General features: G+C 42.4%; 1 protein-coding gene across 2 annotated transcripts in view; it reads left to right on the top strand.

Annotated features, from left to right (window-relative positions):
* Nucleotides 1-27,155, top strand: part of Auts2 (activator of transcription and developmental regulator AUTS2) — a 1,096,900-nt gene that overhangs the window by 261,539 nt on the left and 808,206 nt on the right. For both annotated transcript variants that reach the window (XM_029477062.1, XM_029477061.1), the window contains exon 2: nucleotides 26,059-26,271. In XM_029477062.1, the coding sequence (XP_029332922.1) occupies nucleotides 26,059-26,271 (213 nt within the window). The remainder of the gene's footprint in view (nucleotides 1-26,058; nucleotides 26,272-27,155) is intronic.

Genomic DNA, 27,155 nt, shown 5'->3' with positions numbered 1-27,155 from the left:
TCTTCCATGTAGAATCTACAAGTGTGTACACCTGGGGATTATGATTCATGTGTACCCAGTAGATTCCAGTCTTCCTATGGAATCTGAAATACTATACCCAACTAACTCAGCTCCACTCGCCCACCCTGATATGTACACATTCAATCAATACTATTCTTTTAGGATGGGATGTGTATGGAAAGACTGGTAGAAGGGACCTTTCTTTTCCTTTTCTTTCCTTTTCCTTGTTTGCCATGATTTTCTACACAAATGGTTGGCTAATATAAAAAAAAATAATGAGAATACTTATTCAAAAGATGTGTTAGGATTCCTTGGGCCTCTTTTCTGCCTTCAAAACCAGGTTCCGGGGCCTGGAGAGAATCATGCAGTGCAGGATCACTGGGAGCTCCAGGTCATTCTCAGCTGCTCAGTCAGCTTCAGGTCATGTGGGGCTGTTACAGGGCTTGTCTCCAAAAACAAGTGAGCATGAGTCAGTGTTAATTCGATATGCAAATTGGGCAGCAAAGATTGCCAGGCAGTCTTTAGCTCAAGTATTTCCTCTACTTTTGCAAGTACTCTGGTTTCTCTTTCAACTTCACTTACCAAAGAAAGCTGAAAGATAACGTCATTAAAGATGTAAAAGATCGTCTTTAAAGGAATGGTCAAGTCTTTCTGAATGTGGGGCCCTGGACAGATGCACAGATTGTATACATTCTATGACCTTAATAGACAAGGAGGCATAGCACAGGCGTAATGTTCTGTCTGCCCTTGTCTTTACACTGAGGAAGGCAGGCTAACCTATTATTTCCTGTGTTGGACGTTAAGGCTTCCAAAGCATGAGCTGCTAGAGGATCCATCCAGGTTGCCTTTCCACAGTTCAGACATTTTCTTTCACCTCGTTTTCCTCCATGTTATATTGGTAGGAGTCCTTGGCAGATCAGTGTCAATGTCAATGTCTGAATGTGAACCTGAATTCTATTCTAAGTGCTAAAATTAAGACAACATTGCTGTGTTTGGTTTCTAATGCTTTTAGGATGTTGTGATACCTAAGACAGCATTTAAAAGTAAGCTTTAACATTTTATGTTAGTCACTTTCCCTCCTTGATTATTCAATCAAGTTAAGTATGGTAACATGCAGAATCCTTCGTAGCCTCTGAGCAGTTGGTAGCAGGTGGAAATTGGAGAAGGTGCAGTTAGGTGCAGCCCGGTGAGTGTAGAGCTCTCAGAGGACCAAGAAGTTGACTTTCCACACTCAGAGTGACTCTTGTTAAAATCTGAATTGTAAGAAGGCCTTTCCTGTGCTAATGAAGAGGCTAACCCCTGCTAATACTTTGAAGAGAAAAGATAATGTTCTAGGATTTATAAGATCAGAGAAGTAGCTTAATGGAGCTCTGTACTTAACAGATCTTTTTGGTTCTGAAATTGGGCTAATTTCAGGCTGGCATCCGGGATTAGCAGCTTGTACACTGGGGAATCTCATCACTTGACCCATGAGTTCCCAACCCTGATGACACAGCTGAGGAACATTAGAAAGCAGGACCCCCTGGAGGTCGAGTTGTACTGTGTTCATCGTCTTTCTGCTTTGGAATTTTTTGAAATTTCTCAGGAGATTTCATTAGTAACCAAGGTTGAAGCTATTGACTTAACATAGCTAAACATTGCTTTCTACGATAGAAGGTGCTGCAGGGATTAGGGGACTATTGAGGAGATGAGACGGCTGAGGAGACGGGTCATTAGCAAGAGTGATTGTTCTGCAGCCATGAAAATATGAATATGAACCACCAGCACTCATGTAGAAAACTGAGCCTGGCTGTGTGTGCCTGAAACCACAACACTGGTGCAATGAAGATTTGCCAACCAGGCTAGCTGAAACGACAAACTTCTGGTTCCCTGAGAGATGCTGGCTTGAGGCATCAGGCAGAGAATGTTAGAGGACCTGTCTTTACATCTGCACCTGTGTTTGTGTGTGTATATGCAGCACACCCACAGAATAACAATATGGAATTATAATTTTTAGAATATAGTGTTTGGGCATGATTTTGGCAGTTGGACACAATACCTGGGCAGTCGAAAGCACGCAGCTTATCAGGGCTGCTCTCTGAGCTTTGTTTCTGTGCTGTGACAAAAAACCCTGACAATAACCAACCTATCAGTGAAGCTGTTTCAGTCACTGATTCCTGGTTGCATAGCATCATTAAGAAGTTAAGAAGCAGCTGGGCACATCCGTAATCAGGGGCAGAGAGACATGAATGATTGTGTGTAGGGTATTACTCATCTGGCCTGGCCTTCCCTTCCCTTCTCTTTTATTTTCTTTTTTAAATTAGTTTTTTTGCTTATTTGTTTTATCTTCTCTTTTGTGTTGTTTATGTTTTTATAGCATTCAGGACCCAGCATATATAGTGCCAAGCCACAGTCAGTGTAGCTTTTCCTACCTCATTTAATCTAATGAAGAAAAATCCCTTCCAGGCCTGCCTGTGGGCTAACCTGATCTAGACAGTCCTTTCTTGAGACTTTTACCCAGGAAACTTAAAGGTTGTGTGAAGTTGACAATTGAGACCAAGACTACTGCTGCTGTCTACTCTTGCTGATTCCTTTTTGAGAATGGAAGTTGGCCCTCAGAATTTAGCCAGTGCTTCATTATCATTATTATTATTATTATTATTATTATTAATTTTTTTTAGAGGTGAAGCACGGTTTAGTGGTAAGTGATTAGAGTATCATGCATATCTCTTTGCTTTCCAGAATCACTGCCGAGTGTGACCGAGGTGACCTCCTCTTGTACCAAGGTTGCCTTATAAAGTGATAAGCTTCAAGGAGGAGGTTGATTTATCTGTTTACTTAATGTTCTGCAAGTGAGATCTGTCAGGTCTGTGGGTATGATCACAAGCAAGGCCCAGACCTTGGCCTGTAGGGCTCAAAGGGGGAAGGGGAAGTACTTGGGAACTGTAATACAAAGGAGAAAGTAAGTGTCTTGTCAAAGGTGGTGGAGATCTTAAAGCTAAGTAGAGGGATAGCTAAGTTTGAGGGGCTTGGGTGGTCCAGACAGGGAGGGTTTTACTGGCAGAGGTGGTTGTAGTTTTAAAGAGACTTTGAGACATGTGACTCTGCTCATAAACTTAAAGGAATGGTAGTTTTTTATGACTAGAATTCAGGTGTATGGTGGGAAGTGGGTGAAGGAGATAGGACAAGAAATAACGTGGTTAGAGCTGCCAGCAGGGCTGCAGTTGTGGAAGGTCTTTGGGACCCTGGTCAAGACATGAACATTGGTCAGTGCATACCTACTAAAATTTTACAGCAGTAGAGTGACAAGGTTAGCCTTTACTTTTGAGATATCACCAGTCCTGCAGCCTATTGCAAGATCAGAGATGAGGCACCAATTAGGGTGTTATGAAAACAGATGTTCAGAGTAGAGTGTTTCAATTAAGGTAGTGGCTAAAGAGACCTGGAGAGGTGGCCCAAAGCAGAAAGATGGTGGAGCTGATAGGCATTAGCCTCAAGCCTGGCATTTGCTTGGTATGGAGACCTAGGGTGACTGCTGTTCCATTTCCTACATTTCTGATGTTCTGACTGTTTTGGGCACAGTAAAACCCTTTCTCCACCTCCTGCTGAACTCTCCCAGGATGCTCAGAACTTTACTTATTTTCTTTTGGTAAATTCCTCCATGGAGTCATGGATCATGTGTTACATATTTATTCCTTCTCCCATCCTCACATCCTCAAAGGGCTGGGCCCTTTGCTCTCTTTATAGTCTCTACTATACACAAAAATATCTAGATATTTGTCAGTATTTCACATACACACATGTATAGTAAAGTATGATTCTCTAGCACTGGAGATAATTATTTTATTGATTAAAGTTTTATTCATTTATTTTGTTTAGAGGGTGTGTGTGTGTGTGTTTGTATTTATAGGAGCTACAGCATGCATGTGGACACAAGAGGACAACTTGTAGGAATAAGTTTTGTCCTTCTACTACAGAGTCCTAGGTGTGTTATGTAAGCAATTCAATGGTGAGAAGCAGCTTTATCTGCTGGAGAGGGTTTTAACACATAGTTTAAGATACATACTGCATGTAATAAATGAATTTCTGTCACCAAGGTAGTAGTTTGGCACTTTTTTGAGGAGAACTGACCAGATAATTAGTCCAATCTTTTTTTTCTCTTTGGGTCAAAACAATAGTATCTCAGTCCCCCACAAGTCTGCAAGTTAAGTGCTAAGGTTTCTTGTCCTAATGTGGTTCCTATTATTGTCAACATTGAGGGTAATGCTCCTCATCGCGTTAGTAACGGAAGACCCAGAGGACTAAACAGATTGCTTGTAATAAGACATGCCCTTGCCCCATTTGTCATGTAGAGATTACAGGATGAAAGGGCTCATAGGGCCTCTTGTGACAAGAATAAACTGATAGATGGCCTATGGTGTTTGTGTAGATGTATAGTGTCTGTGGCTAGAGACTGTTGACTTATTTTAGCATCAATTTTAGAAGCACAGAGCTTGCAGCCAACTTGAGCCTCACAGAGATGAGAATTACATTATTCTTCATCAGCAGTTCTGATGTCTGGACCCCAGAGCTCTGGAAATGGGTCTCTTGTGGAGCTTACACTTGGCATGCATTTTCTCCCAATCTGACTGTATGTATGTGGGAGAAACACTGGAGTTGTTTCTAATACTTCCATAGTCATATCTCACAGTACATTCATGAACATTCACAACTGGTAGTTCATATTCATTGACAAAAGATTTCTTGTTGTAGTATTTTTCTTTCATTAAATGTGGAGCCTAGCCTTCCGCTTTGTGTATAGAATTAAGAACTCAAGGGTTTGATAAGCTGCCTCAGTGGTTAAGAGTACCTGGCACTCTCCCAGGGAATGCAAGTTCATTTTCTGGCACCCATATATGGAGGCTCAGAATTGCCTAGAACTCACTGCCGGGTGTCTGATGCCCACGTTCAGCCTCCACAGACACATACATACATGCACCACATCTTTTTAATTTTTAAAAAAAGAATTCAATTAATTAGTGAAAGCTGTCGGAAACACCTGATAGCTCAGAGGATTTTTATGAGTGTTTATACAAAAGGCATCAATGGTATAGCCACGACACCCTGGCTGACTTGATAAGGTGTAAGACAACTGTGTCCTTGAGAGTTAGTGTCCCAAGAGTTGCAGTGCTAATAAATCCATGAGCTCTTCAGCTGGTCTGAAATGGAATACAACTCCAAGGGCCGAGATTTTAATAAGGGCTTAGTTCCTTTTTCAATTAATCTCGACCATCGAACTGCAACATCTTTAGGCTTCCTAGTTAAACAGCAAGTCACCCAGATCTGTCTTGACTACAGGTTGCAGTGATGGGATGAAGCTGAATTCCGTCAGTTTCCAGAGAGATGTATGTGGTGGTTGGCAAGTCGGATCACAGCTTTCTTTTGTTTGTTTCGGTAAATGATCCCATTCAAATAATCCAATCCCTAAGTTATCTTTGAGAGGAATTTCTATGGATCGGTTGTATAATACTTGCTGTGTTTGGTGGTTGCTCTCTAGTAGCTTGGGACTTGTTAGAGGTCCAGTGTTCCTCTGAAGTCTTCATTTTGTCGCTATAGAAGGATGATGTCTGACGCTGCTCCTAAACATGACTTATTTCTACAAATAAGTGATTGATTTGCTTGTTAAATATTAGTGTTGGCCTCATAGAGTTGGCACCTTCGAATTTGGTTTCATAGAGCACCCCTTACACTTCCCAGAGTACCCTCTCCTACCTCACAGGGTACCTTTCCCTCTCTCTCAGGTGATAATCCTCTCTCCCTCTACTACTTCAGAGCATCCTCTCTTCAGTTCTCAGTGCTGTCTCTTCCTCTCACAGAGCAGCTTTTCCTACCAACAAAGCACATCCTCCCTCTCACAGCATCCTGTCAGCCTCATGAAACACCCTCTCTCATCCCACGGAGCACCTTCTCCTCCTCAGAGAATGAATGGATACCTTATCTTCACCACAGGGCACCCTTTTTTCTCACAGAGTATCCACCCTCTGTCATAGAGCAATCTTTCTCACACACACATAGAGCATGCTCTCTCACTTCAGAGAGCTTCCTCTCTTGCTCCTCACACAGTACTCTCTCTTACCTCATAGAGTACCCTGGTTTACCTAAGAGTACCCTCTTTTACCTCAGAGAGCACTCTCTTCCACTTCGCAGAGCACCCTTCTCCACCCCACATTGTAACATTTTTTACCAAAAGAACTTCCTGTCTACCCCCACAGAGTACCCTCTACTACATTATAGAGCACCATTTTCTCATCTCACAGAGCACCCACCCTCTTCTCCAGCCTCACAGGGTAGCCTTTTCTGTCTCCTGAGGTTTTTGACTATGATATAGAACATGTAATTTGAGTATGGCTGAGACAATTAGTGACTCGCCTTTTGGCTTCCTTGAGGGTTACAAGTTGGAGGAAGGTTTTGATGGTTGTGGTTCATGCTACTCTCTGCAGGTCAAACCAGAATTCACCTCACTTTCCCTTTACGTTTTATTTTTTGTTCATATGTTTGTGTGTGCACATGAGTGTGTGTATTACTGTGCCCATGTTCAACTTCTTGGCTTGCTTCCTTCCACAGTATGAGTCTTGGGGACCAAACCCAGGACATCAGCAGACTTGGCAACACATGCCATTAAGTCTTTTTTATCTGCCCTTCATCATACTTCTTTGATAGTATCCTTCTCTAAACAAGGTAATTTAGAGTAAAGAACCCCCATTTTGTGCATTTTTATTCATAATAACTTTACGAATATTCCACTGTCCTAATAGGCCATAAAACATACACAAATTAGAAATTATTGAAGAATGAGATTGAAAATATATTTAAATAGACATTTTTACGTGGTCATAACTGTTAGTGGGCCATCTTCTAGCCACTTGTGATCACAGAGAATGCTGTGAGCTTGGAAAGGAGAAATTCCATCCCAGGAATACGGATAGGGAAGGGTTATGTGTGAGCGAGAATGCAGAGTGATGGCATGGCCCGTGGGAAAACAGAGTGCCTCCTATTAGCTTAAAACAGTATGGCACCTGGAGTATCTTACAGGAAGCAGCAAGATAGATGTGTGAGTGTTGGTGATGATTGGTTGAGATAGAAAATGGGAGTATGATTGAGGAGAGCCAGTGAGGAGAAAATTTAAAGTTGTTTTCCCATAGTGCTTCTCAGTTGAGGAAGCCCTAAAGGAGAGTGATGGGGACCTAGTCAGTACCCGTTTCCCATGTGGCCAGGAGCTTTCTTGTAAAGGTTGCAGCAAATAAAGAGGAGATGATTCTTGAAGGCTGCTGACCGGTTTTTAGGATGAGAAGTAGAAAGTGGGGAGATCCCAGGGGAGAGTTGCTCACAAACCAGTGGCCAGCTTTCATAGAACAGTAACAGTGTGTGTTATTCAAGAAATAGTTGTTTCAGTTTGTATCCTAAAAATAATCAGTGCTCATGTCTAAGGTCAAACCTAATCTTTGAAGAAGGAGAAAATACCTGCTTTTTAACTGGCACTTCAGTAGGCAAGTTGAGAGTGTAGCTGTCCCAGAAAGGTCTGTATCATCAGTGGGCTCTTAGGGGTCTTTCTGGCCTGAAGTAGGGAAGCAAGCAGATGCAATGCTTTGTGGGAAGTAGCATTTCTTCCTTTGGACAGCTTAGAGCTTTTAATTGAATCCACATCACACTGTTCATGAATTCTGGGGAGCAGTACCTCTTTTAACTGAGAAGAGCTTCAAGTATGTATTAGCCTTCATACTAATTTACCTTGTGTATGTATCTTTGAGCTAGCGTGTTATCCCTGTATAGTCACTGATGTAATGTCATTGTGTCTCTATACTAATTCCTCTAACACCTCTTAAGATAATTCTCACTACGGGGTAAAAAGATAGACCGTCTTGAGTTTGATCCCCACAACACTAGTTAAACAAAAATCGCTGGGTGTGGGGGTGAAGACCTGTAATTACACTGTTGGAGGGTAGAGCCAGGCAATCATTGCGGCTCCCCTATTCAGCCAGTCTAACCTATTGGCAAGTGCCAGACCAGTGAGAGACCCTTTCTCAAAAGAAAGCACAGGGTGTTTGGAAAACAATATTAAAAATTATCTGCAAGCCTCTACATTTATTCACATAACCATATACCTACAAATGCACAGGGCTACACACACATATATAGGGGGCTGGATATTTGTTCTATTATTTGCCTCGAGTTGTTTTGTTATTTGGTATGATCAAACTATTTACTCATTGGTAGAGTATTATGTTGATTCAGAAAAAAATGAGGCACTGGGGATTCCTGTAACAGTGTCCCTCCCTGCTCTTAGGACCTGCTGATTGTTAGGGATACACTGCTTGTTCAGTATATGCTTAGAAATACACTCTCCTGTGCACCTGCTGTCTCAGTTGTCCAGCACTGTAGTCTCCATATCTATCTCTGGTCTCTCCATTATAGACATGTAAAACTTTTGAGTGTGTGCTTCCAGAAAAATGTAGGCAGTTTTTTTCACTTCTTCCTCTCCTTGGCAGCGTTGTCTTGTCCCATTGATTCAGAGAGCACTGATCACAGTGATGAGCAATAAACTCTAAATGCGCTGCAGGTCCTGACACTAAGTACTTTTATGGTGAACTGAGGCATTGAGCCCTTATAGCAGCTGTTCTCAACTGGTGGGTCATGACTCCTTTGGAAGGGTCAGGTGACCTTTTCACAGGGGTCGCCTAAGATGGAGATATTTACAGTATGACTCATAACAGCAACAGATCTACACTTACGAAGTAGCAATGAAAAGAACTTTATGGTTGGGGGTCATCACAACATGAGGAACTGTGTTAGAGGGTCGCAGCATTAGGTAGGTTTAGGACCACTGCCTTACAGTGATCCTGTGAATAAATACCATGGTCCTCAGTAAATTATAGAAGGGAGATCAATTCTCATGCTTTGGAGTAAGAGCCTGCTTCTAACACCTTTCTTAACAAATATAAAATGGCTCTTTGTAAAATTTTGGGGCCTGTGCTGTAGTAGAGGACTGTGTTGATATCTGTGGTTTGTACTGCCACCAGGGACCCTGTGGATGGCTGTGGTCTGTGCTGTTACCAGAAAACAGGTGGAAGTCCACGCTTGGTGTTCCTGTTGATTGTAAAGGGCAAGGAAGCTACTTTTATGGTAGCTTAGATGACTACGGACTCACAGTTTAGAAAGAGTGACATAGAAGGCTTTGGAGACAACCCCACTCCTCCCCCCAAAAGTAACAGCCTTAGACTAGAAACTGTGGAAGAGAATTTGAAGTATAGCTCCCCGCAGCTGATGGCTTTTGGTGGGGGTTGGGGTGAAGAAGGACTCAGTTTTGTTTTGTTTTGTTTTGTTTTGTTTTTTTTTTCTGTAAGAGGCTGGCTACTGGGAGTGTTCCAGTGTGTATATAGGTAACATAAACTGGATGTGTGGATTTTATTTTCTTCCTTTTTGGGGAGTGGGGACAAAAGGATGGTAGGACCTGGAAGTGAGTATGATCAGGATGGGTGATGTGAAAGTCCCAAATAATTAATAAAAGTATGAAAAGATGAATTAGCAGTCCTCCTCCATTGGTTATGGTGGGCATGACATTTTAGCTGCCATCAGTGCCTCTACCCTGACTTCATTGCATTTATCCAGTCACTAAGATAATTTAGCCCCCTGACAGCTTTGATGGGCGGTTGGCTGAAGGTGTCAAGAGATTTGTTATGGTGTCCTTGCCTTTGCTTACCATAGTGTGACAGAATCAGAGAACAGTTAGGAATGGTGGGCCCATGTCCAAGGTAAAAGTCATATTTTAATTATTAAAAGTTTTTGTGCTGTTGTTGTTGTCGTGTTATTTATATTTCAGCTCAGTTCCTATTCTGCCTCTGAAGAGAAGAGAGGGGCTGTGGTCTAGAGGAGAGGGTAGAGGGAATGGTGGAGAAAGGAAATGTAGCCACCAAATGTGTTGGGAACCCACTCCAGCATTTAATTAAAGCCTGCAGCCCTCTGTCAGCCAGTAAGGCTCCTCCTGGTGAGAGAAGCAGAGAGCCTTGTCACTGTCTCTGGAATTATTTGTATAATTCAGCAGCTGTTTTCCTCAGATGCTTACCACACGGGGTTGGGTTATAAAGACGTACGGGTGGACTCGCCAAGGTTCAGACACTTGTGTTCACTGTTCAGCTGAGAGCCACTTAAGGCTGTTCTTGTACAAATGCATTAGATTATGGCTAAGCAGCTTATGGACATAAAAACGCATTAGAACTTTACGGCACTCTATAAATTACAGTTTTTGCAGCATTCACAGCCACAATGCTAGGTAATTACATTCATTAATCTACTACTAAGAGCACATAAAGTTGCCTCCCAAACTGTACTCTATGTGTCAGTGCTCAGCAGGAAGGGGGATACACCCCCCCGCTTTTCCCATACCTCCCTGCTCCATTAAATCAGGTGCAAGATTGTGGGATTCCCTGGTGGAGTTCCACAGCCCCACTGTGGTATGTATATGTGTGTGCTTCTGGGTATGGGTGTTGCTTTCAGTCTCCAAGAGGCTACCATACAAGGTTTTTTTTTTTTTATTTTTATTTTTTTCATTTTCATGTTAAATTGTGGCTATGGTACATGCATCTCTTTTCTTTTTGGAAACATACAGATGTCTCACTGGGGAAGCCAGCAGGAGTTAACCTGTTCAGAGGAGATTAATCATGGAATCAGCAGCCACGGCTCCCTCAGGTTCTCCTCTTGCCTCTCTTGGAGATAGGTAGCAGGGTGGCCTTTTAAATTTTTGTCCTATGAAGAGTACAAACTGTTAGTCTCCTCTATGCCAAATTTCCCAGAAGTTTTCCATCCTCCCATTCCGTGGGATAATGCCTTTTGCCTCTGTGCCATAGCCATCACCCACCCACCTTCCTATTGTTCTCATGATCTTTTTTTTTTTTTTTTTTCTTGTTTGAGTGTCTCATAAATCACAGAAGATTTAAGGAGACATGAAGACACACTGGAAATTTATATGGTCTGGGTATTTGAAAGGGATTTTAAAAGGCATTATGTTTGCATTACCTCAAGTTAAATAAGCCAGATGATTTGCTTATCTTAACAGCAAACAAGCAGACAAACAGAGCAGAGGTCTGGAAACAATGAGCTATAAACCCCAAGGCTTAGCCAGTCCTCCAGGCTTCTGATCCCTTCTCACCTTTGTCAGAGTGTGGTCCTCAGCCTGCCCACGTGGCCTTGGGAAAGTTAGTTAGTAGGAATGGCTTTGGGGAGAGAATATATGACTCCCTTAATAGCATGCTTTTCTGAACTTGAAGTAAAGACCTGGATTCCATTCCCAGCACCCCATAAAGCAAATGTGTCATTGGTGCAAGCCAGGATTCCCACCACCATCAGGGAGGTCCTGGCAGGAGGATTAGACGTTTAAGTTCATTGCTGGATGTATTGTGTGTTCCAGAACAGCATGGATTAAACAAGACCCTGCTGCCCCCCACACCCTGTAGTCATTTTGTTGTTGTTGTTGTTGTTGTTTTTAAAGATATAATATAACTTTGATCTTCCCAGACATTGTGTCAATTTATATTATCTAACAGAAGTGACTAGGGGCCATCAAGGCCACAAAGCTACAGGTGGCAAAGACAGTCCACTTACCTGGATGAACTACACAAGAGCATCAGGCTTGGGGCAGGGCCAGATTGAGTAAAGACACAGAGGGAAACGGACCCAGCAGGGAAGCTGTCAGCTTCCCTGGGATCACTTGTTGATGTGAGGTGTTCTTGGAAGCTTAGCATCTCTGTGACTGTTAGAAGTTATAGGTCTGTGTATATCAAGTAGCTTCCAGCTTGGGGATGGAGACCAAGTGCTTTCCTTCAGGCAGGGTAACACTGTTGTTCAGGAAAGGAAACACATCTGGGGCCATCCCTTGGCATAATCCAGGGTGTCAGGTTTGATGATGCTGGGAAAGGAAGTGACTACTCATTCAGCAATAGGGTGGGGAGGGGGATAAGAGAATTGCAGGGTGCTGTCAGCTCAGCATCTTGATTCCAGACTAGTTTTTCCCCTGCAGGACAACACAACTGTCACTTTGTATTAGAAGCCAACAGAGCCTGTTGGCCATCAGGGTGGGGGTAAGTAAGGCTGGGCTTATGTCATCTATAGGATGAAATGTCCTAGCTGCAAAGTAGAAACTGGACATGAAAATAGAAAGCCTCCATCTAAAATCCAGCTTAATTCACAGGCTCAAATTCCCAGACTGATCTTCTGAGTAACCTTGGCATATTTTTTGCTCAAGTGCATATCCACCCAGCCTCTCACAGTGGGTCTGGCCTTTATCATCACAAGTCCCACAGAGCTGTTCTCCTTGCTCGCTGTGGTATTGATGTCAGCTTTAACAGCTGTCTTGTGTATCGACTTCCCTCCTGATGACGCATGTGTGTGAAGCTGCAGTTCACTCAGTGAGTGGTTGCCTTTCAGAACGGGGGATTGGGATTTCACCTTTATTAAATGGTTGGCTGAGTTTGCAAGGACATTGATGCACCCTCTTGGAGTAGGAACAGGTTGATTTCCCAGCATCCTGATGACATCTTCCAGCCCTCTCTCCTCCTGGGACTAAGGACTGGTTTCATGACACAGGTTTTCTTGGGAAAACAGGAGGAAATTCTATATAATCTATGAGACCAGTTTTGAATATGTACGTAGCCTTTGAAGGTGTATTGATGCACTTTGGAGATTGGGAGTGGTGCCTGCACATGACAACTCCAAACTCTGATAAGTTTTCAGTGGTCAGCTTTGACCGATAAAGTGTCCAGAAATGATTCTCAATGCTTTCAGCAACTCTTTGTGGCTTAAGTTTTTTTGTGCAGCAGTCATTTTCTCAAACCAGACATCCCCGTTCCCTGCTAGGTAAACACAGAAAGAGCATAGATTATGAGTTAAAAGTATTGACAGCATTTCAAGTGCTATCAGAGAACATTTAATTCAGTTTAATTTTGTGATAAATCTGGAGTTTAATCCTCTGGTTACCCTGTAATCATGTCTATATTGATCTCTTCTGAATGAGTGCCTGCAGTTTAATAAACTTTGCCATTAACCCACAGCCTCTGAAGGGAGAGATTGATTCCATGATCAAATCTGATAGAATCAATAGGTATCTAAATATCACAAACTCTATCTTTAGGAAGCCTTAGTAGAGACACAAACCTTCAGCATGTGTCAGGAAACGGAGACAATCTGGTCCTCTGTATGTGAACTAATTGCTTTAGAGTTAGCTCTGATACTCTCAGGCAGGTTGGCCCCGCAGTCCTCTGCCAAGCCATTCAGTACAAGCTGGAAGGGTGACCCATCTACCCTAATTGCAGAGCCTGCTTTCTGTTCATTGCAGAGATTCCTCAAGGAGTTGATAACTTGTGGGTCTTGGGTCAGTGGGTGCATCTTCAGTAGTTAGAATTTTGTTTTTCAGATACAAATCTGTCATTCAGTTTTATTTTTACCCATGGAGTGTTAAAGGAAGAAAATCCTGTCTGGATAAGCCCTGAAATAGCGGACCTGAGGCAGATAGAAAACAAGTCACAGGTTGGGACTGTGCAAACACGCTTCAAGAGTTGGAAGATTTTCTATGAAGCTTCTCTATGTGTCTCATTTAGTGATGGGGCATTAACAATGTGTGCTAATTGGGTGGAGGGGTCTACATTTGCACCTGCATGTATTTATAGAGCTACAGTCTCCATTAATATCTTCCAAGTCACATCATGGCAGTGTTTGGGATTAAGTGTTAAGTTTGTATAGCTGTTTATTTTACTTTTAAGATGAGAAATGCTTAATTCTGTGCTAGATTTCACCTCTGGAATCAAATGTCAGTTTTGGAGCAAATCCAAAGCCTTTTACTTTTGTTTAGAGTTTTTTAATTGCTGGTTTGAGTTAGGAAGAGTTCAGTTGCTTGACATAGGAGGCATAGCCCTTCTGTATTGCACATGGGGTGGGACATAGAGGTGCACAGAACTTTTTTTTGCAGTGCTGTAGTCCTAATCTAGATGCAAGATTTTCTGCAAGCAAAATTCCACAATCCAAAATGTACAAGGAAGTTCATAATGGTCCAGAATTTGGGAATGAACACAGGATATTAAACCATGGTTACTTCTAAATATTCCCAGTCACTTTTGGTTAGGATGTAAACTGTGGGCACTTCTGAATGCGTTGCCCATCACTGATGCTCTTTCTCTGAATAGTCATTTGATTTTCAGCTCCTTCAGTTATAAAATGACAATGATATTGTCTGCTGTATAAAGTTACTAGGCTATTCAAGGAGAGGCATAAAAACGTTACTGGTTATGAAAAATCATTTTACTAGTCTTTGCTTTATATTTAGAGGTGGCTTGACTCAGTAAATTCTTATCTATAACTCCAGTTATAGCACAATTAAGATAAAGACGTGTGAAGTGTGCACCTAGATAAGAGACATTTCAGTTGCTCAAATGGCTGGGAAACACTACCCGGAAGAAATTCTGAGCTCAGGAGCTACAGGCTGTGTTTGTTGAACATTTTCCGTGCGATAGTTTTTCAAGGTAATAACATTTGGAAATTTTAAGAGTGTGAGAGATCCTCTGATGAAGGACCCTTGATTTATAGATATGAAATACATTGCTGTTTCTCCCGAGAAATCAATTAAAATGTATTTGAGAAATGATGCAGTAATGGTTCATGGGAGTAGGAACCATCTGCACATTGGTCCTCCTCCTCTGCACCCCTCCACCTTTTTGTCTCTAGTGGTTTTAGACCTGGAACATTGGAAGTTAACAGAAATTACTTAATAATCACCTGACAAATGTGGCAGTTAGTGCTTATTGTCACTTGACTGGATTTGGACACTAGGAGAAACCAGTAAGCATTTCTGTGAGGGAGTTTCTAGATTGCGTTGATTGAGTTAGGAAGACCCAGCCTTAATGTGAGCGATGCCATGCCATGGGCAGAGTCCTATTCTGTATCAAAGGAAGATGGGGACTGAGCACTGGCGTCCATCTTTGTTTTTCTGTTAGTGGATGTAGAGTGACAAACTGCTTCCCACTCCAGCTGTCACCATGGATTGTTCCTCAAGACACGAATCAGAGTGAATAATTTCTTCCTACAGTGGTTTTGTTGTTGTTATTGTCATTGGTCACATCACCAAGAATAATTCTATATAAACCTTACAGAGTCACTTGAAAAATCTCAGCTGTGAGAGGACTTTGCTGTGTCTTGACAATTCGTAGTTCACGATGGAAAGCTTTATTTATGTTCCCATCCTAGCAGGTGTGGGATGAAATCTGACTGCCGTTTGCATATCGCTGATGGCTAGTGGTACCGAGTACCTTCTCGCATATCTGGTTGGCATCCAAATGTCTTTGATAAACAAATATGTCTTTTCAGATTCTTTATAACAAAACACATGGGTCGGGGGATATCGCTTATCAACAGGCACAGAACCCTAAGCTCCCAGTTCTTCATAAACCAGGTGTGGAGGCACATGCCTACCACCCTAGCATTTGGAAGGTGGAAGTAGAAGGATCCCTTTGAGGCAGGAGGATTAGTTTATAAAGTCACCTTCAGCTACACTGTGAGTTTAAGGCTGGTTCTGCAAAACATGAGACAGACTCTGTCTTCAGAATAATACACTGGAATCAAACAGCCGAGGGTAATTGTTGCGTGTCATTAAGGTCGCACACCTTTCTGTTGTGTTTTTCCTGACTGGATTAGCTTGGAGTGTGCAAAAACCCAACGGGGATCTCAGGATTCTGCTTGATCTCTTGAAGTGGGAAGCCTGGCTTTGCCCTCTGAGGTGTCTGAGAACTGTGTGGTGTTCCCTTGTTCCTCTGGCTTGCCCTCATCTCTTTTGTGTGTGGCTCCTTTGGCCCTTTGTATATATTCTTAGCCTTAAGCCCTCACTGATGAGATTTTCTGCCCTTGGTCATGCTGCTCTCGGTTTGCAGAGTGCTGCTTGTTATAGAGGAGTTAATTTTTTTTTAAGGTTTCCTTTTCGTCATGCTGTATTTCTCAGATTATCTGGAGGGACTGTAATCCAATTTTAGGAATCCTTCAGGGCTGAGAGCCTAAACTGTTTTAAGCAATAGCATCTGGTTGCCAGGGACTCAACCACTTTGAGTGTGTTAAGGGCTAAAGGCAGCCAACTCTCAATTATCTATAGGAATGAGAGACTGCTGGTGTTTTCATTTCACAGTGCAAAAAAAAAAAAAAAAAAAAATCTCACTTAAGCTGAGAGTTGTAGTCTCATCCTATAACTAAGCTTAGGGGCGCTACTTGGTATCAGCTTTTGTGTCTTCTTTCACCCCTTTAGCTTCACTTCCCCACTTCTCTCTCCCCCCCACCTCGTTTTCTCCCTTCCCCTTTTTCTCCCTCTCCCTCTTTTTCTTCTCCCTCCTCTTTTGCCTCTCCCTTTTCCTCCCTCCCTCCCCCTCTGCTCTCCCTCTCTCTCTCCCTCCCCTTCTGCCTCTCCCTCTTTAGCTTCTCCATCTCCTCCTTCATTCTCCCTTGACTCCCCCTATGATGGTACCACACCTTGATCCAGTGATTTTTATTGGCTGTCCATGGCCACTCTTTCCATTGTTTCTCATTTCAGCAATCTATTACATGTCTATTTCATTGTGATTGTTCGTTGCATTCTCCTAACGATGCTGGAGCTAGGTAGCTGTGCTGCTCTATTTGTTCTTTAGAAATCTAACATTAACTGTTCAAATCCTTTATCAAATTAAAAAAAAAGTTTAGTTGATTTCTTTTTATTTTGTGAAATGCTAATGTATCCTGTGTACAAACTTTAATCAGAGAATTGTTTTGCAAATACTTTCCTATAATATGGCATATCTTCATGTTTTAACAGTGTACACACTGATAGTGGGTGCCTATGTGGGGTGTAGTGATATGTGTTCAAGAGAGCAGGGGCCTGTAGGGCTTGGGATCTCTTGGAGCTGGAGTTGGAAGTGGTTGGGAACCACCAGGATGAGTGCTTGGAACTAACCTGAGCCCTCCAGGAGAGCAGTGTATACACTTCACCACTGCCCAAACTTCAGCCTTCAAAATGCCCTTGGAAAATCATAAGCTTTAATTTTTGACTTGTCAATTTGGTTTTGGTACTTCACCAGAGAAATCTTTGCCTAACCTGAAGTTCTATGAATCTTTGTAATTCTGTTTACCTTGAAAAAAATCTTAATTTTGAGTTTTATAATGTATTTATAGGCAATTTTTTTTCAATCAGCTCAAGTTGTGGATTGAGCAGTTACTGTATTCCATTGCCATGTGATAAAAGCACTGTTTTTGAGGCTGCAGAGATGGCTCAGCAGTTGGGAGCATTTGCTACTCTTCCAGTACCTGTTTGGCTCGAGCATTCATGTTGGATGGCTTACAACTGCCTGCCATGCTAGTTCTAGAGGATCCAGTATCCTCTTCTGCCCTTGCAAGGCACTGTGCAAATGTAGCACAAACTTACACATATATACATTAAAAAAAGAAAAAGAAAAAGAGAAGACTTCTCCAGAGAATAACATTTGTGTTCTTACTTGAAAGCAGCTGCTGATGTACATGGTATGTCCGTTCGGATCTCCTTTCTGCTTTATTGTTCCATGTCTTTAGTCTTATGTCCAGCTAGGGAATTCCACTTTTTATTCAGTGTGAAAGGTGCCGGTACAGAGCATCCTGCCTAGTCCTCATGAAACCATCAATAAATCCTCGCAGATTTCTTTCCTGCTGTGATTGAGCAGCTTTGACTTGGGAATCCTGTTTGATATTTTGAACAGATCACAGAGTATATGACACACATCAGACATAGTGAATTGGGAGTAAAGACAGTGTGTGTGTGTGTGTGTCCAGTGAATGTGAACATGCATGCACATTCCTATATATACACATGTGTGTATGTGCATGTGAAGGCCAGAAATCAGTGTCTTCTTTAATTACATGAAGATGTTACACAGTGAAGCAGGGTACTCTCACTTGAGTCTAGATCTGTGGATTCATTTAGTTTGGCTAGTCACCTCATAGCCACAGAGCCCATCTGTGTCACCTCAGTGTTGGGATTACAGGTCACGCAACGTCTTTGCTTGGCATTTCTGTGGGTGCTAGGCATCTGAACGCCAGCTCTTGTGCTTACCCCATCAGCATTTCACTCACAGGTTCCTCTCGGCAACCCTTGAGTTTTTGTAAGATATGAATATTTAAGGCTAAAATATGTCTGTAGAGGGACTTAGACACTGAAGTCCTTACGGTTCTGCTCCTATCTCTCAAGTATTGAGAGTACATACATGTGTGTGCTACTGTCCCAGGGTGAGATAAATAGTTAAATTACGGGCTGTATATTGAAATATTTTTCGACAATACTCCATTCAGTTTAAAGTGGGGACTCTGAGAGTGTTCAGGAAATTTATTTGTTTAAAAATTAAAATTGGAGACTAATATAAGTTCAGTCACACAGAATTATGGAAACATTGGACTTTAAATTAAAAAAAAATTCACTCATCACATTAGACCTTTGCAGCTCATTTGAACAGGGGCTTTGATGGAATCAATAGTTGCCGAAGCCATTCAGAAAACAAGTACAATGCCTCATAGTCAAGCAACAAAAGGCCCAACAGAGTAAAACAATGGGAGATACACATTCGTGCCATTTGATCACTAGAAGAACGTGTCTTAATTCCCCCCTACTTCTTCGTTTGCTGTTTTACTTAGCTGTAATTGTCACCTTACCCCAGTCTAGGGTCATCTGAGAGAAGAAGCTTTTACTGAGGGATTTTCTAGATCAGATTGCTCCTGTGCATAATGTAACAAGTCTTTATTCTTAATTGATGTAGGAAGCCCCAGCTCAGTGTGGGTAGTTCTGTTGCCAGGCTGTTTAAGGAAACCGGCTAAGTGTGAACCTGTGATCTATCCAGCAAGCATCATTCCTCCATGGTTCTTACTTGGAGTCCCTGCCCTCATTTCCCTTAATGGTGGATTGTAATCTGGAAGCGTAAGCCAAATAAACCCTCCCCCTAAGTTTCTTTCAGTCATGGTATATGTCACAGCAGCAGAAAGCAAGCTGGAATAGTCCTTGAGATCAAATACCCCAGAGAAGAACATGTATCCACACTTAGACACACACAGGCACACCTCATGGCCTTTCTACCCACGATGGACTGTCCCTCAGATTAATATGATTGGAAACATCAGACAGAGGCTGTCTCCAAAACCCATTTTCTGCAAAGCAGGCAAATTGTGCCCCTATTTCCCATCATCTCTACTTCATCTGTAATCAGCAAATGGGGCCCCTCAGCCTGCCTTGTGTTTCATGTGCAATCTGTTAGCCTCCCTGAGTTTGCACAACACTGAACCTTCTCATTTTGAAATTCAGAAGTAGCACGGTAAGCCTTGGGCAGAAGATTGTAATTTGAGAGAAGGGGAAGTGAAGAATCAGATCACCTGTTTTGAAGAGGGCTGCTACAGAAGGAAATTGCTTTGCTTCATCAGTGTCTGAGCCTCTGAAGGGATGTGCTCCTGTCATCCTGCCCTCTCTCTCCAGTGACCTAAAAAAATCACATAATTTCAAACATTCACAGAACTGATTCCTCCGTGCTTGGCTTGTACACTTACCCCCTCTATTGCCAGCAGATGTGTCTAAATCTTTTCTACTTCACTGCCACGCTTCTGTTGCTCTGTGGGTGTCTGGAAATGAATGAGTGCCCTTAAGCAAGATTTATCAGACTTCTCAATAGCAGCCTCCCAGGGTTTGGGTAGGTGGGGCAGACTTATCTCTGGCCTCTTAGGGTCTTAGTCTGAGCCTGAGAATTAAATAGTCCTAAAATAGATTAACAGGAGAATGGCGTGTATTTAACACACAAGCAGAAGTCACTCAGGGAAAATAAAATCCCTTGAAGGAGGAGCCAAGTGTGGGGTACTTGACTGTAATGCCAGCATTTAAGACATAGAAGCAGGGGACCATGGGTCAGGGCCATCCTCTGTGACTTAGCCTGGGATACTTGAGACAGTCTCAAAACAACAACAACAACTCCTTAAAACACATAGGCTTACACAGTGGCTGAATAGGGATGGTAGTTTTTGAGACATACCCAAAATCTCTGGGGATATTAAAGAAGGTAATAGTTATTTCACCAGATGTATTTGCGCATATTTTTGTGAGCTGTCTCCCCATCTCTGCATTTCCTCTCTCCCACACCAGCCAGACATCTTGCGCTCAGCATACCGTCCTCCCCCCCTGCCTGTGGGGACTATATTTCTTTTCTACTGGCTAAGAGAGGGCAGAGTGTCCCTCTTGAATCTGCTGATTTTCAAGTACCTTTAGTTTACAATAATCCTTCTGCCAAGTGGCATGTTTTCAAGTGGCATGTGCTGCTGCCACCTTTCATTCAGTTGCTAAATGCTTCCCTTGCAGAAGGAGAAGTGTAGTCGGTTTTATAAAGCTCTGCAGGTTATCCTGATGGACCGTCTCCCTCGGCAACCGCTTGCCTAGTCAACTAACAAATTAACAGGCCTTTGAAAATTGCTGCTCATTGATCCCAGAATGTTCTTTTATAATCTAGATGGCTTCCCTTCTTGTCGCAGTAGTGTTGAGAGCAACCGTGTTTCTTTAAGGGAATTCTTAAATTAATTACCAATGATGTCTTGATGGTGGGCTGATGTATACAAGTGCGTGAAGTCATGCAATTGTATGAATATGAATGGGTTTATATTATGTCTTATCGATTGGTTTATAATCAGCCCTTTTGTGGTTTGTCACCAGCCCTTTTCTGTGAATGAGCAGAGGGGGGGCATTGGGTGGGTGTCATGCTTTATTAGTCAGGGCTCTCTAGTTGACCAGAACTTAAAGAATGAATCTGTCTGTCTGTCTGCTGTCTGTCTTCCTATGTATCTGTGGGACTTTATAAAGTAGCTTACTGGCTGTGGTTCAGCTAGTCCAGCTACGATTGTCTACTAATGGAAGGTTTAAGAATCCAGTAGTTGTTCAGTCCACAAGGCTTGGGGTCTCAGCTGGTTCTCAGGATATGTTGAAATCCTGAAGAAGTGGGCTTCGTGCTAGGGAAGGAATGGACTTGACAGCCAGAGTGAGGGCAAGCAGGCAAGGAGCAGGTGCTTTCTTGTCCCATGCCCTTCATATGGGTTGCCACCAGAAGGTGTGGCCCATATTTAAGGTGGATTGTCCCACATCAAAAGATGCAGATATAGGATGGATCCCCCTACTTCATCGATCAAGGAAAATTCCTTACAGGTGTACCCAAATGCTGTAGTTTTAGTTAACTGCACATGTATCTATATCAGAAACAGAGAATAGCTGTCACACTTGGTCTGTCACTCTTCACTTTCTTTGTAGGGTCTCTCACCATATTTGGAGCTAACATACTCCCAAGCACTGGCTTAGAGGCAGGTATGGTCCCAAACCCAGCTTTCTAGATGGGTGCTGGGGATTTGAATGCAGGTCTCCTCATGCTGTATCGAAAGAGCTCTTCAGTGATCCATCTTCATATCTTCTTGTGTTTGGCTTCCTTATTTATGTGTGTGTGTGTGTGTGTGTGTGTTTGTGTGTGTATGCATGTGTGTGTATACACATATATACACACACAGTGTCTGAAAGCTTAAGCCTAGTATCTATATACATAGTATATACATAGTATATAGATACTAACATATTTCTAATGTCTGAAAGCAGAAGCCTCATATGTTTATATATTTTATATGTTTATACTGTACACATACTAATGTATTTCCAGTATCTGAAAGCAAGAGCCTCTTGTGTGTGTGTGTGTATATATATAATATACAATATAATATATAGTAATATCTATACTGTCTGAAAGCAGAAGCCCTTTATGTGCATATATGTTGTATGTTATATATATGTACTATCTATGTAGTATATCTCTAGTGCCTGAAAGTAGAAGCTTCTTATATTATGAAAAACATTTTTAAAAGATGTCAGTTTTATTTTAAGCCTCCACACAGACACCAATCTTTCCTCCCTTTCCCCCTCCCTCAGAGTGAAGAAGCTCAGTATTAATTGGCGCAAAGATGATTGTACTGCTGTTTCTAAGATTTTATCAGGGCTCTGGCAAGCTAATGTCCTAGCATGGGGTCTGTTTGTTCCATGTAGCTATTTTGCACAGCAATGAGAATGCCTTGATTAATATGTTACAGGAAAATAAAATGGATTTAGAAAAAAAGGTAACATACTCTCATGAATATTAATTCACATTTGTATGGAATTGAAGATAATTTTTAGTATACTTCTGGAGGCACCTTCAGTATGAATGGAGGCCTGATTTCTGAAGAGACCAAATGTGTGAGGCAAATTTATTCTTATTTGTTTATTTAAGATAGGGTCTCTGGGATCCATGGTTACAACTCATTATATAGCTGAGCATAACCTCGAACTTCTGATCTACCTGCCTCCATTCCCCCAAGTGCTAGGGTTATAGACATGCACTGTCATTCCTAGTTCTGTGTAGTACTGAGGATAGAACACAAGTCTCCCTGTATGATAGGCAAGTGCTTGACCAGCTGAGCTACCTGCAACCCAGTATTGTTCTAGATAGGTGTGGATGTTTTCACTGCTTAGCTTCATGGATTTATAAAGTAAATATTGACTACTTTCCTGGCCTGTTCTGTAGCGCTGGGGTTTACTGGAGCCAGCTGTTCAGTGTTGTGCTGTTTCCTCTTTCAAGGGATTAATGGTACCACCTTCCTTATGGTTCTGGAACAAGCTGTATTCTCCAGTTCAGATCTAGGTCATATCTAGGGCAACACTCAGCTCCAGTCCTCCGGCATGGTCTAGAACATTTGATCAGGTTTAGCATCTTTTTAATCTTTACTTTAGCTTTAATCCTGACACTCATGAGGATGGGGGGGGGGCACACCTTCATCCCCCGGCACCACCATACACAAATGCATTGCATCCTCAGCACTGTGCAGTCCAGTTCTGTTATGGTGCTAAGGCTAAAGAGTGAAGGCCAGTTTTAGCCCATCCAGCCTGCTGTAGACAACAGTGCAAATTGGTGCTGAGAATAGTGTGCGATGTAACCCGGCGCTCATCAGAGGCATAGGCAGAGGGGTCAGAGTTCAAGCCAAAGGTTCAACACAAGTACTTTGAGGCTAGACTGACTACAGGAGTGAGACTCTTTTGCCAGAAACACAGGGATAGACAATCATATTTAATAGCTTGCAGTAAATTAATATATTTCTAATTTTTTTCCAGAAGATGAAAAAATAAAAAGTCAATGGGTTTATTGTCTGGTCCAATTTACTTTCTCACGGGCTATGTCTTCTGGCTGTGTCTTCACATGTTGGGAGGTGCCCACAAGCTCTTAGGTCCGTTTTATTCATGGCAACTCTTTTCTTTTGAGACTACCTCCCAAGGTACCTATGGCATCACCATATTTGGTAGGATTTCAACCTGTAAATTTAAGGGCAACCTATTCAGACCAATACTTGTCCCCCCCCCCCCATCTCAAACTAATACGTGTGGCCTAAGGAGGGTGATGTTTCGCAGTATTCTCCATGACAACTGGGATTGACGGGGCATTGAGAAGCTGTAGAATAGATAAATGTCTGAGATTATTGAGAAACAAAGAGGCAGTATTTTGAATAGGATAAATATTTAAAGTAAGACTTTATTTTTGTTTTTATTTATTTTCACATTTTTAATTCTGTGCCAATTATTGCATGTATATAATACATTTAGGTCACTTTTATGCCTTCCCCCCACCTTAAAAACAAAAAAAGTCCTTTTTATTCTTCTTTAGAGTGGGACTGTAGAACCCTTTCTTCTCAACAAAGCTTCCTACTTTCCTCTTTGTGGTTTAAGATTTATTTACCTTTAATTAGGTATGTCTATGTTATCTCTCTGTGTTCATATTCACCTGTGAGTGCATGTATCTGTAGACTCCACAAGAGTGTACCATGTTCCCTGGAACTAGAGTTACAGGCGGTTGTGAGCCACTCATCGTGCATTCGGGGAAACAAACTCTGGTCCTTTAGTAGAGTGTAGGTCTGAGCTGTCTCTCTAGGATTTATGTTCTGCCGAGTTTGACTGGCATCTCTCACCGGGCAGAAGCAGTTTACCTGTGGCTACACTATTTAAGAAAATGCCTCTCCTTCTCCTGCTGTAATTAACTGCCCCTAGTTCCTGGTCAAGACTGGAATTTTCTTTATTTTTAAATTCGCCTGAGAACGAGTGTGTGTGTGTGTGTGTGTGTGTGTGTGTGTGTGTGTGTGTGAGTGAGGTGTAGAGTCAAGGAGCAGTTTCGTTCTGAGACTCTGAGATGTATCATCTCTACTTATTTATAAATAACCAAGTGACAAATCATTTTTGTGTGAGTGTTCACTGTGTGTAGCATTTCTTTCTTTCTTTTTTTACTCTTATTTTTTATTAGGTATTTTCTTCATTTACATTTCCAGTGCTATCCCAAAAGTCCAGCATACCCTCCCCTCCACTCCCCCCCCCCACTCCCACTTCTTGGCCCTGGAGTTCCCCTATACTGAGGCATATAAAGTTTGCACGACCAATGGGCCTCTCTTTCCTCTGATGGCCGACTAGGCCATCTTCTGATACATATGCAGCTAGAGACACGAGCTGGGGGAGGGGGGTACTGGTTAGTTCATATTGTTGTTCCACCTATAGGTTTGCAGACCCCTTTAGCTCCTTGGGTACTTTCTCTAGCTCCTCCATTGGGGGCCCTGTGATTCATCCAATAGCTAACTGTGAGCATCCACTTATGTGTTTGCTAGGTCCCCTCATAGTCTCACAAGAGACAGCTATATCAGGGTCCTTTCAGCAAAATCTTGCTAGTATGCAATGGTCTCAGCATTTGGAGGCTGATTATGGGATGGATCCCTGGATAATCTCTAGATGGTCCGTCCTTTCGTCTCAGCTCCAAACTTTGTCTCTGTAACTCCTTCCATGGGTGTTTTGTTCCCAATCCTAAGAAGGGGCACAGTGTCCACACTTTGGTCTTCGTTCTTCTTGAGTTTCATGAGTTTCACAAATTGTATCTTATATCTTGGGTAAGGTTCAGTGACACATGTTGAGCTCAGCTGTATTTGCGATTTTTTTTTCCTGAATTGAGCACATACTTAGTGCTCATTTTGGAAATGTATGGTAATTAATGTACCAACTTAGAGACAAAGTGCATTGGACTGCCTCTGGGAAGTCACTGTGTAGGGAGTAGGGGAATCCCTGAACTACTGAGGTCTTTTGTGAATGTGTAGTGTTGACATATGCACATCCATGTCAAGTATCCCGTAGCCTCAGGCTTAGAGGGATGGCCTTGCCTTCCTGGGGGGACAGAGTAAAAGTGTTGACTGTGTGTGCAGAAGATCTCCAGTATAGACTCCCTGCTATAGATATTTACATCCTAAAGACTTCTCTCCTTCAGAGACTGCCTGTACTGAGACTAGCTAAACCTGTGCTCCCCTTCCAGTTGTATTCAATAAACCCCATTTCCTGGTTTATCTGAATACAAACCCTCAGCTCCTTGTTCAGCTGTGTGCAATAACACTGCATCTCTGCAACTCCATAATAAACACACTGAGCTTATGGGTCCCTGGAACTTCTCTGATCCAGACCCCAGTCTACTTCACCCCAGCTTCTATCTTTTTTTTTTTTTTGTCTGTGTGTCCCATGTGTCCATCTGCTGTCTTTTCTTTATTCTTTTGCTGTGCCAGTCAGTCCAAATCCCTGGAGCTGTACTGGATAGCAGTGCTCACACTATAATCCCAGCCCTCAGATGGCCAGCAGAGAAGGATTTCTACAGCTTGTTGGCCAGCCAGCCTAGCTGAATTAGCAAACCCTGGGCCAGTGTGAGCCTTTGTCTCAAAACACAGAGCAATTGAGGAAGTCACCAGAGAGATTTAGCTTTGGCTTCTACGTGTGTGCGTGCGGATGTCCATCCATACCTTCACCACCCAACGCACAAATGCAAAGGAATATAATCATTTGGGATTCAGGAAACTGGATCACTATTTCTGTATCCATCCCTCCTGGCTGATAACCTTATTTAGTCTGTATTTTGGCCCGTGACCTTAGACAGTTGTGTAACCACCACTTCCCTTTCTTTTTCTTCTTTTATGCAGAAAGATGTAGCAGTTAAGCCTCAGGAACGTGTGGAGAAACGACAGACTCCCCTGACCAAGAAAAAACGAGAAGCTCTTACCAATGGCTTGTCTTTTCACTCAAAGAAGAGCCGGCTCAGCCACTCACACCACTACAGCTCAGATCGAGAAAATGACCGCAATCTCTGCCAGCACCTTGGGAAGAGAAAGAAGATGCCTAAGGGACTCAGACAGGTGAGCAAGCCTGGCTCATTCTTTCTTAGGTCCTCCTCTTTCCTCCTGCGCCTCTAGTTCTTCTCCATAGGTGTTAGTTTCCTCAATACGATGGTGCAGTAATTGCTTTGGAAAGGTTTATTCTTAATTCTAAGTCATATTATCAAACTCTAGGTGTGTCATCAGTAGTTGACTAACACTCTTCCATTGGTACCCTTTCATTGTTTCCTGTGTGTCAGATCTCCATGTAATACTCTTGGCATCTGAGGGAGATGGTCTGGCTTTTGTAGGGATCTTTGTGGTGTGGACAGATGCTTAGAAATCCTGGTTCTATCGATTGTACATCTCAGGGTTCTTGTGTGCTAAAAATGGTGGTCTGTGTTGGCAGGCCCCACTATAAAATTCATAATGAGTCACATGGGAGGGAAGTTGCAATAAAGAATGCCCACCTATTTGCCAGCATTGGTGCCTTCAACCCTTAGACTCATGATGGTCTTTGTAATTGTTTGAACAGAGGTTTTTGTTGTGGCCATGGCCTCTTGCCTTCCAATGATTAGGTTACCAAGATTCACAGGCAAAGGCAGAACCTTACATTTAGGAGGTCTGTCTGCCTATGGAAATCCTTATGTGGGGTGGATTGATAATGCAAAACAATGCGCCCTGTGGATTTTGATTGCTGTTGGGTAAGATTGGTTGTCTTGAAAGGCACAAAGAAAGGAATTGTAGTGGTTGACAGAGCAGGTGCTGAAACAGGTAATTTGTAGTTGCAGATATTTCTCTCCAGAGTATAAGATCTGGGATCATAGAAAACAGTGCTTCCAAAACCTCACAGACCTTCACAACCATAAGCACAAATCGCCAGCCTCTGTCCATGAGATAGTGGAATCTTCTGGGTAAGAACTTTA

The sequence above is a fragment of the Mus caroli genome, chromosome 5 (genome assembly GCF_900094665.2).
Source record: "Mus caroli chromosome 5, CAROLI_EIJ_v1.1, whole genome shotgun sequence".
Classification (NCBI taxonomy): domain Eukaryota; kingdom Metazoa; phylum Chordata; class Mammalia; order Rodentia; family Muridae; genus Mus; species Mus caroli.
The sequence above is the reverse complement of the archived record's forward strand: the minus strand, read 5'-3'. Positions and strand labels throughout refer to the sequence as shown.